The 10,692-nt window shown below is 41.4% G+C and overlaps 1 protein-coding gene across 4 annotated transcripts; it reads right to left on the minus strand.

Annotated features, from left to right (window-relative positions):
• Positions 1-180: 180 nt before the first annotated feature.
• ODF4 (outer dense fiber of sperm tails 4) lies at positions 181-5,857 on the minus strand. Of its 4 annotated transcripts, none has more exons than XM_072641098.1 (5): positions 5,711-5,857; positions 5,055-5,299; positions 1,127-1,300; positions 643-777; positions 181-528 (listed from the first exon to the last, which is right to left on the minus strand). In XM_072641098.1, exons 1-5 carry the CDS (start codon positions 5,725-5,727, stop codon positions 452-454), a joined length of 648 nt encoding a protein of 215 aa, XP_072497199.1. In that variant the 5' UTR covers positions 5,728-5,857; the 3' UTR covers positions 181-451. The 4 variants fall into 4 exon arrangements, with proteins under 4 accessions (XP_072497199.1, XP_072497198.1, XP_072497200.1 ...); XM_072641097.1 differs by having other exon boundaries at positions 181-553; positions 5,711-5,855; XM_072641099.1 differs by having other exon boundaries at positions 181-553; positions 5,055-5,304; positions 5,711-5,854.
• Positions 5,858-10,692: the final 4,835 nt, after the last annotated feature.

The raw sequence follows: 10,692 nt of genomic DNA on the forward strand, positions 1-10,692 counted from the left end.
GATTGACCCAACGCCAATTGGATCATGGCAGGTGGGGGTGGCAGGGTGGGGAATGACGGTGTATCTGATGGAGTATTCATCAAAATTAGTGGGATGGGTTAAAGGACTCTCAGATTTATGTACGCCCTAAGGCTTACGATTTCTTTCTTCCCCACCCCACCCTAGTAGTTTATCATCAGATTTAAGTATAGACCAATACTTTATTCTTTTAAACTAAGTCCTAGACTAGATAGTAAGGAAAGAAGGTGCAGAAGGAGGAAGGGGCAACGTAGAGCCTGTATGGTAGACTATAGATGGTTTAGGACCCAACCTGGGGCTCATGCTGGGATCAGCTATCCTCCATAGGCCAGTCAAGGCACCAAAGGGAGTTTAGGTCCTAGAAAAATATCATTCCCCAGGATACCAAGAGAGCTCATTGCCCCCTTTAAGCTGGCTCCAGACTGGAAAAGATTCAAGTTTTCCTCTTCATAGTGCAACTAAAGGCTGTTGGTACGTGACTGTGGTTGAGGATACATTCTGGCAGGAATCCTGTTGTTGAGAAAGCAAAGGGTAGCTGGGAAAGGGAAGGGGTAGGTAGATTGAGATAAAGGGAAGAGTTTTAGACCCTATCCCTGAGGACTGCCCACACCCCCTCTGTCTCACCGCATACGATGTATATCAGGAACACCAGCCAACCAAGATAGTAGATCTTGTCCAAGATGAACCTCCTTTTAATTGTCATCTCTTGGATCCAGAGGTGAACAGGGAATAATATGAGGGTGAAGAAAACACAGCTGGCTAGGGAGATAAGAAGACACAGATGTCTACAGGGAATAGAGGGTCTCATCCCCATTCAAGAATCCCTTAGGGGTTTCATCTGATCTCAGGGGATAACAGTAATGCCTATGATCCCCTGACACATACACTGCCCCCCAAAAGCTCACAGGAATATCCTTCTTCCCCACGTGTACATAGGATTGGGATACTACTATTCTCTGGAGGTCTTGAGGCTCCTCCTCTGGCTCAGGCTATTACCCCCCAGGGGTTTAAGGAAACTGATGTGCACTCTCTTGGGGAGTGACAGGAGAAGACCACCCAGTTAGGAGGCATCAAGGAATTCTGTAGGCCTTCTGTGAACCAGTCCCACCTGCAAGTACATTGACTAAGCCCCCATTGCAGTCGAACTTTTGGAAGTTTTTTTCCAGGGTCATGGAGATGCAGTGGAACCAGATGGTAAGAAGAAAGGATAAACTAAGAGAAAATAAAAAGGTCATCTTGGCCATCTCTAGAAAGATGCAGAATGACTTTGATTTTTCAGAACCTAGGGAGAGAAAAGAAATAGAGATGGGTGTGGGTTGAAGGAGAACACAAATAATTAGTAGGGAGGTGGAGGAAGCTGGGACAGTGTTAGGATTTCTTTTTAACAAGTATGGAAAAGTGGGGTGAAGCATTGTGACTACTCACAATCTGGAAGGAAGGTACTGGGTATAGCTAAGGGTATCAGGAAAGAGTATAATAGGGCAGTATAGGCACAATTCACTAAACACAGTACAGATAAATAGAAAGAAGCCTTGGTTATCTAATAAATGAAATATCTGTTAGGCAGTACATAGAATCTTGGAATCTTAGAGCTGGAGGGGGACTTTAAAACCATCATGTTCCCTAAATTACCAAGTTATAAATGGAAGCTGCCAAAATTATATTTGAGTAAAATCCTTAGGTTGAAATCATTAGAAGTTCATTCTCTTGATAGCAGGAGCTATCTTTTTTTTTCTCTTTCCTAAGTGTCTAGCATAATACTTTGACCACCTTAAGTAGGTATTTAATAAATATTTGTCGAATATAATTAATTTGCCACCTAGAAGGTGGCAGGGAGAGGTAGGAATGAAGAATGGAAATAGAATAGGAAATATAAAAAAGGAAGGAATGAAAGGAAATGAGAGAGATGATAAGAAAATCTACAGGGATATGGGGAGGAGAGAATAATAATAAGTGGAAAGGATTCTAGGGGAGTGTGGTGGTGAAGGAATATATAGGTCATAAGGGTGACGTCTCTCAGTATTTGTAATATGAAGTCTTTTTTTGTCTCGGATACAAAATACTTAACATTTTTAAAAGCCTCAAAACTCTCAACTGCCTTCTTGGCTCATCAAAAGTGGTGTTACCTAAATGAATCAACAAATATTCATTAAATGCCTACTCTGTGCCTGAATTGTGCTGGGCACTGTAGACAAAAATAAAACGGCTCTTCTCCTCAAGAAGCTTACATACTATTATATGATCCATGAAATCGTTCACCCCTGTAAAAAAGTCTATGCATTGAAAATTTGTTATCTTTATCTTCTAAACTGGTAGAGCATGAGGAGAGGTTGAAGGAAAAAGTGAATTGTGGGTCTCTCAACAGTATATCTGTATTTTGTTTTGTTTTGCGTTTTATTTCTGGCACAAAAAACCCAACCCTAAACCTTATTTGTAATTTACTCAAAAATTAAAATGAGCCAAAAACCTCATCTCATCAAAAGTGGTGCCTTTTGATATAAGGGAGGAATTGTGGTATAATGGAAAATGCATTAGATTTGGATTTAGGTTCAATTCAAATCTTGATTCTGATACTCACCTTGATAACCTTAGACAAAACACTTTACCTTGGTCCCCCATTGATTTATGTGTATGGAGCAAGGAGGATCCCATGAAGCAAATGGTGTGACTCTATGGAGATGAACGTACACATTGGCATCTTGCTGAAGGGTAGATTGCTTTACTTGGCTGAGATGAGATAGAAACTCCCAGTGGGTCCCTTTTATCCTTCTTAGGATACAACCTAGGAGTTGTATCAAAGAGGATTGGCCACTGAGAGTCATGGGAGAAGGACTCTTGTGGATGAACCTCTCTTCCTTCAGTAAACTACTGTAGAAGAGCTAAAGAAAGGTCACCTTTCTTTTGAGCACAGTCACTTTGCGATTCTGCCAGCTCTCACAAGTTTTGGAACTTGAGGTTGGCTGAAAGAAACCATCTCACCTTAAAGTAAGAAAACAAACTGACCTGGGTAAAAATTTATCCTGTGAGTATCTCCAGCACATATGGCAGTGGATCTCTGTCAGTGCATAGGGATATCTAGATAAAAGACTAGACAAAATTTCTCCAGGGCTTCCTGCAACACAGGGAGCTTCATTTCTCCAATGGAACCCTGCAAAACCTTTCCAAATGGAGATCCAAAATCACCTGACAGTAGGACAAATAGTCTAGCTCAAAAAGAAATCAAACAAACTTAAATGAGCCCCAAACACATGTACAAAAGAAATTAAGCACATGGGATTGACTATCCTTAATTCATCAGATCCTGGTCAAAGAGCCCTAACTCTGGAACTCACACGGATCAAGTTCAGTCCTGGGGAAACTGGACCCTCATGAAGGAGTCAGTCTTCTCTCTTCTCTCTCTGGCTCATTATGTCCCCATCCCTCAGGAAAAATCTCTACATGAAGCTTAGATATGGCTCACGTTTTAGGGTAATGTTTAGATTTTTTCCTAAAAGAGATGAACAGAATCCTTCTAGAAAAGATATTCTATGGACAAAGTAAACATCAAGTATAAGGCAGCTGTTTATTTAGTCCCATATACTTGAAGCACAAGAGAGTCATAAATGCAAATGAACAAATACATAAAACATAAAACAATGTACCCACCACCACAATTATACTCTCCCAGTGCAGCTAGGTGGTGCAGTGGATAAGAGCACCAGTGCAAGAGTCAGGAGGACCTGAGTTCAAATCTCACCTCAGACTCTTGACACTCACTGCCTGTATGACCTTGGGCAAGTCACTTAACCCCAATTGTCTCATCCTGGGTCATCTCCAGTCATCCTGATGAATATCTGGTCACTGGATTTAGATGGCTCTGGAGGAGAAGTGAGGCTGGTGACCTGCACAGCCCTCCCTCACTCAAAACAAAGGCAAGTGCAAGTCATGTCATCATTTCCCTGGTGGCATGGTCTTCTTTTGCAACGAAGGATGAACACACATTCTCCCAATAGGTAAAGACACCTTTGTAGGACTGCTATACAATGTTCCACATTCACTTCAGATCTGCACTATCCCAAGCAACTCACAATGTCCAGGTCTACTGGCCAGAGACAGGTATGGCTCTTTAATCCCTTGGAGTTCAGAATAATCCTGTTAACAGCCATCTCCTCAACCAAAGAGCAGTATAAAAGAGCAAGAAGCACTTCCTACAGGTCAATCAGCACAAATTTAGGAACCCAAGAACCTTGAACTCACAAGGTCACCATCATTTCCCCCAGCAGCAATGGTCACTACAAACTGAGCATATGACAGCAAGAACATGTGCTTGCATGGTGAGACTGAGCCTGGACCTCCCGTCCGTGGCTGCTTCTTCTGCCTTGGTCACTTCTGTGACCAAGTATACAGGTCACAGAACAGGAATCCTGAAAGATGGGCATTTCCAGCCTTGATGAAAATTCCCTCCAACCCTTGCTGGAGATCCAAGGGAGAGCTAATATTGGATCTGTCCCAAGTGATGCCCTCAAAAGAGAACCTGTCTACAATTCTGTACCCTGCTGAGGGGGGAGGTTCCTCCACATGAATTTCTCTCCAATAATGCTCAGCAGCCAAAACTCTGCAATAGAATCACTGATCTCAGACACTGAGGGAGAGAGGGACCAATCAAGAGTTGCAGTATCATCTCAGCAAAGTGAAGCTTCTATCTGTCTCTCAACAATAGGTCAATGTGTCTGTCATTTTCCATGGAGCCAAATTGAAATCGCTCCTAAAATAAGAGGGATTGGATTAAATCTTCTCTAAGGTTCCTTCAAACTCTAAAATGAATTGTGAATTTGGACTGTGGAAACCACTAGAACAGGTGATCCATAGAGTCTTTTCTGATGAAATAACTTATGTATGCCCTAGACTAGGGGAGAATGAGGAGTAAGGAAAATCTGGGGAAGTTTAGAGGGCAGATTGAGGGAACAGGAGAGAGAGCCAAAGACGACAGAATAACAGGAAATATCAGGTGACAAGGGTGGAGACAAAGAAATTGTGGGCACCAGTGGAAATCTCACTTGAGTTGTTGGAACAGTCCTGGATTGTGCAGTAATCCCAGAGACCCCCGTAACTGTGGCTTCTATCCCTGGAATCAGTGGTCTCATTAAAAATTTTCATAGGCATGTACACCCATTGATGATAGAAGGTCATAATTAGCTGCAGTATGAACCCAGTGAAGCTCAGTTCTGCACTTGCCATCCTACTCAGCCACCGGAAATGGTACAGCAGGCTCCATTTCCCAAGAAAATGGGAAGTAGTCTGCCTGTACTGACACAAAGAGTAAGGTGAAGGGGAATGCCTATTTGCAATTCTGTGGTGGTCCCAGACCTCAGCTCTCCTCATTCCTTGCTTCTTAGTCTGACTTCCTTACCCTGCTACATAGCCTGCCCTCCAAATCTCACACTTCTCTCAGCACATGGGTACCTCCCCCAATCCATCTTTCCCTTCTAGGGATTCATGTTTCATGTCCTATGACTTCTAAAAAACAATTCCCATGACTCTTTAATCTTTTCCATCTTTCAATGCCCCACCCTCCAATTTTAGGCTTTCCCTGCTCACCACCCTCTCTTCTCTCCCAAGACACAACCATCCTGCTTGCTCTACCTCCTTATCCCACCCTCTTGCCACTCAGTTCGTTTTCCTGGTCTCCCTCACTCCCAGCCTAGCTTGTCACCTATTAAAACTCTCCATCACTCTGAACAGGTACAAGATGGGGGACTAAAAGTGTCATGGGAATCCTTTTCTTACACCTTCTTCCCTTTCCTAAATCCAGGTCAAGTTTCCAACCCAATCAAAGGGGGAGGGGAAGCCTAACTGCCATAGAACACACAGGAAGTAACAGAAAGTGGGAGGGGGAGCCCAGTGAAGAACCTGTTTTGTGCCCTTTCTGTTCTTGCCTCTTTCACTCTGCCATCCCCCAAAAGCCCTCCTCCTCCTCCTGTTGTCCTTGATTTCCAGATCTCAGGTCTCTCTCCATCCTCAGTCTCTCCATGCCTCAGAGATCCAGGGCTCTTATTTTATCATCCATTCCCACTCCTGTGTGGTATAGTAGGAACAGACAGGGATTTTGAGGCTAATGACCTAAGTTCAGATCCTGGCTTAGCTACTTACTGCTTGTGTGACCTTCAGCAAATGCTCTCTGAATTTAAATTTCCTGCTCTGGGAAATGAGGGAGTTGGACCAGTCCATTATTGTTTAGTCTCCTACTATCTCCTAACTGTCCTTGACCTCCTGCACCTAATGCCCTTCCCATTTTTTTTCCAGTGAGTCAGACTTTACAAAAATAATTGAAGTTACTCTGCAGTCAGACACTATACTGAAAAGATGCTTAACCTTATTTTCTCCATACATTCCCTAGGTCAGAATTACCAGGAATTCTTCCCTGAAATGTAACTTTCATGCAATGCTGTCCCTCAAAGAAGTTTATACTTACAGCCAGCATCTCCTTTTTCCTATCAGGATTAGAAGATGATTGATTAGGAAGAGTTTCTTATCTCCTTTCCACCTCCCCCACCCCACTGTTGGGAGAAGTGATATTGCTGGAGGTCAGTGGTAATGAAACCTCATAGAGTAGGGCTGGAACTGTCTATAACCTGAAGAAGAAGCTCCCCATCTAGGACCAGTTGGTGAATCTGGAGCCAGAGAAGCTGAGCAGTGGGAGCAGCAGAGGAAAGTAGGTGAATCTCAGATAAAAACAGAGAAAGCTCCAAAGAGATGCTATCCCTCGGCAGAATTCATTCACCAAGTACCCAGACTGTGAGTTTGGTGAAAGTGATCAAGCTGTTGGGTTGGGAATCTGGGGACAAATGGTGCTGCACCTGAGAATGGGAGAGAAAGCCTTTAGAAAAGGTAGAATAATAGGAATGTATACGTAGAGCCTATATAACATTGCAAGCTGTTTTGGGGAGGGGAGAGTGGTGAAGAAAATTTAAAACTTATGGAAGTAAATATTGAAAACTAAGAAAAAATTAATTACAAAAGAAAAGGCAAAATACTTTTTATTATTGCATTTTTTAAAAAATGTATTTTGTTTTCAACTCATGGAACAAAATAAGTATTTCCATAACATAGTACAATAACAAAGGTGATTGAATATCAAATGGCAAATCTACCACATATAGGTTGCTTTCCCTTCAAATATACAACAAAGATATCGACAGATTTGGAATTGTAGAGGGGGGGAAAGCAATGAATGGGCTCAATCTTCTCATTAAAGTAAAACACAAACTGTCATCTGCAAATAGCTCCTGACTCAAGTTGTTTACATTGTATGGTGGAAAACAACATGTTTAAGCATTTATCAAATACAAGGTAACTTTTTGATGAAGAGGCACCAACAGCAGGGTAATTGGAAAAGACTTCATATAGAAAGTATCTATGAGTAGAGATTTGAAAGAAATTATTGATTCTAAGAGGCAGAAAAGAGGAGGGAGTACATTCCAGCAATGAAGGATGGAAGCCTATGCAACAGGCTGAAGATGAGAGATTGAATATTATACATGAGAAACAGCAGTAAGGCTAGTTTGGCTAGACTGGAGTACTTGAAGCAGGGAGTGACATGTTTGTCTCCTCTAGAAGGCATGGGAGATGTTTTCCTCTCAGTATCAGAGTAGCAAGTATAGAGAGAGAAATGAAAGAAAATTAAATCAAGGTTGAATTTCTCTATATAGTTTCCTGACTTAAGGAAATGCCCATCAATTCAAAGAGAGTAAAAAAAAACCAAGAAAATGGCTAACACAATTGTCTTCAAAAATGTCTGAGGATCTTCAGGACTGTGTGTGAATGAAGCTTAAGTCAGACATAAGTAGAGCTGGTAGCCATATTGGAATCCCAATGGGTAAAACTTGGCAGGCTTTTGATCTCCCACATCCTTGTTTGTGGTCCTTGCTACTGGTTCTAACAGGAAAAGTTAGGCTCTAGCTGGTACGAGAACCTAAGGATAAGAAGACTAACTTCTCCACTTGTTTCCTTGATTATATGACCCCATTTCTTCTCATCCCCTACTGAACCTTCTTTCATCCTTCATCCATCCAATTCCTTTCCTTACTTCTTCCTCCTCTCATTGAATATTTAGTCTCTTCCTCTCTACTGATTCCTTCCCCTCTGACTACAAGTATGTTCATCTTTCCAATTATGAGAAATAAAAGGAAAGACTTTACTCTGTCATCTTCTGAAACTATTGCCTTCTTTTCTGTTAAATGTCTAGAAAGAATGGCCTATACTTGCTACCACCACTTCCTTGCCTCTATCTACTTCTCATCCTAATGAAATCTTATTTCTGAGTGCCTACAGTTTTACTGAAACTACTCTCTCTTCCAAGTTATTTGTTATTTCTTAATTGCCAAATCCAGTGACCTTTTCTGTTTCTTCTTCCTTCTTGACCTTTTTGCCGCATTAGATACTGCTGACCGTTCTCTTCTCCAAAGTCTTGTTTCTTGGTTGTTGGAATTCAACTTTTCCTTGGTTTTCCTCCTCCCTTTCTGATTGCACATCAGTCTTCTTCCCTGATTGATCTACCATCTCTCACAAACATGCCTATTCACTGGATGGATGTTGCCTCACCCTAAGTGAGTATCTGAACAGACCTTGGCCTAAAGGGGCCAAGGTCTCCCATTGCCTCCTGGGCCGTCTCCAGTCATCCTGATGAATATCTGGTCACTGGATTCAGATAGTTCTGGAGGAGAAGTGAAGCTGGTGACCTTGCACAGCACTCCCTCATTCAAAACAAAGTCAAGTACAAGTTACATCATCATTTCTCTGATGGAATGGTCTTCTTTGGGCAATGAAGGATGAACACAACAACAACAACAAAGATATGTAAATTTCTTTTTTTTCCTTTTTTTCTTCTCCCCCTGCACTATAGATGGCCACCATTAGACACAAATAGCTGCATACACACACATATATACACACACACATCTATGTGTATGTATATATGTAAAATTATTCTATATATATTTCTATTTATCATTTCTTTCTCTGGATGCAGATTGAGTCTTTAGGTGTCCTTTGTTTTTAATTTATGTATTTAAAATAGTCAAAATTACTCAGTAGCTCATAGTTATTCTTAAAAACAACTTTGCTGTTACTGTGTACAATGTTTTCTTCGTTCTGCTCTCTTTACTATTCATCATTTTGATGGACTCCCAGCCACTGCCCCCAGACTCAATGTCTCAACTTCCTCATGGACCTCACTGAATAGCAGACCCACTGCCCCTGGCTAGCTGCTATACCCAGACTCAACATAGCCACTGCTCCTAGCTAGCCAGTGCCACCAGACTCAATATTCTAACTTTTCTATATGCCCCACTGAGCAGCAAGCATCACCTAACCACATCATCCATTTTTCCAGACAGGATCACAATACCTAGCTATTTGTCTTGCCCAAACAGGACCATAATAGCCAGTCAATCAGAAAGCAGCAGCACCAGGATATATAGATCAGGATGCTTGACAACTAAACCATAGAAGGGGCTTTCCCTAAGATGGCACTGATGCGATAATAGCAAAAGCTGTCCTTTAGATGAACTTACGATGTAAAGAGGCTTATTATAATAGTATTATCATACATACATGCCCCCCAAAAGGGTTTTTCTGTATGCATTGTAGGTAATCACATGTGAAGTTCCACCAAAGCTGGGACCCCTCCCCTATTAATCCCTTGGCAAACATTTTAATATTAATATTTTCTATGCCATGTTGACATTTTGTGTTGTATACTCAGCATGTTATACTCTATAAAATTGCCTGTCTTGTCTTACTGAAATTGCTAGTTCCTCTAAGGAACTTAGCCTGTCTCCCAGAGCAAGAAACCTTGAAACTACAATAAATATCTTTGCTAGGCTGGGAGACAGTCTGAGTCTGTGAAGTCTTTTGAGACAGCCCCACCACAACACAACCTGATCCTGATCAATTTTATGCAAGTCTTTCCATGCCTTTCTAAAATCAACAAGTTCATCATTTCTTATAGCACAGTAGTATTTCCATCACACCACAACTTGTTCAGCCATTCCTCAATTGATGGGGATCCCTGCAATTTCCAGTTTTTTGCCACCACAGAGAGGTGCTATAAACATCCCATTCACATTCAAAGTTATAGTTGCTATTTGTGAATTTCCCTCCATCTTATTTTTACTCAGTTTTCTTCCTCAGACTCTCTTTTTACCCTATCTCTGTTACCTTATCTTCTCCACTCACCCTCCCATCCCCCAATCTCAATCCACACACCTCTCCAAAAGTTCCCATGTCCTCTCCTCCAACCCTTCCAAATCCCAATCCACATATCCCTCTAAAAGTTCCTCCCCCACCAATTTTCTCACCTCTCTACATGTTCAGAAGACTTCTACACCCTTCCAGATGAACACATAATTTCATCTTCAATCCAAATGATAGTAAGGCTCCAACATTACCAGCCCCCACTCCTTGCTTCCTCTGTGTTAGTTCTTCCTTTCATGCCCCATTTTTATAATATAATTGCTTCCTTTTACCTTTTCCTACTCAGTTTTGTTTTTTTAGAATCACTGATCATAAACAACTTAATTCCAATTTTTCTTTTTTCCTTATTTACCAGTTACATGTAACATGTTACATGTTTTTGCCAGTTACATGTAAAAACAATTTTAACATTCATTTCTAAAACTTTGAGTTCCAAATTCT

The sequence above is a fragment of the Notamacropus eugenii genome, chromosome 2 (assembly GCF_028372415.1).
Source record: "Notamacropus eugenii isolate mMacEug1 chromosome 2, mMacEug1.pri_v2, whole genome shotgun sequence".
Classification (NCBI taxonomy): Eukaryota; Metazoa; Chordata; class Mammalia; order Diprotodontia; family Macropodidae; genus Notamacropus; species Notamacropus eugenii.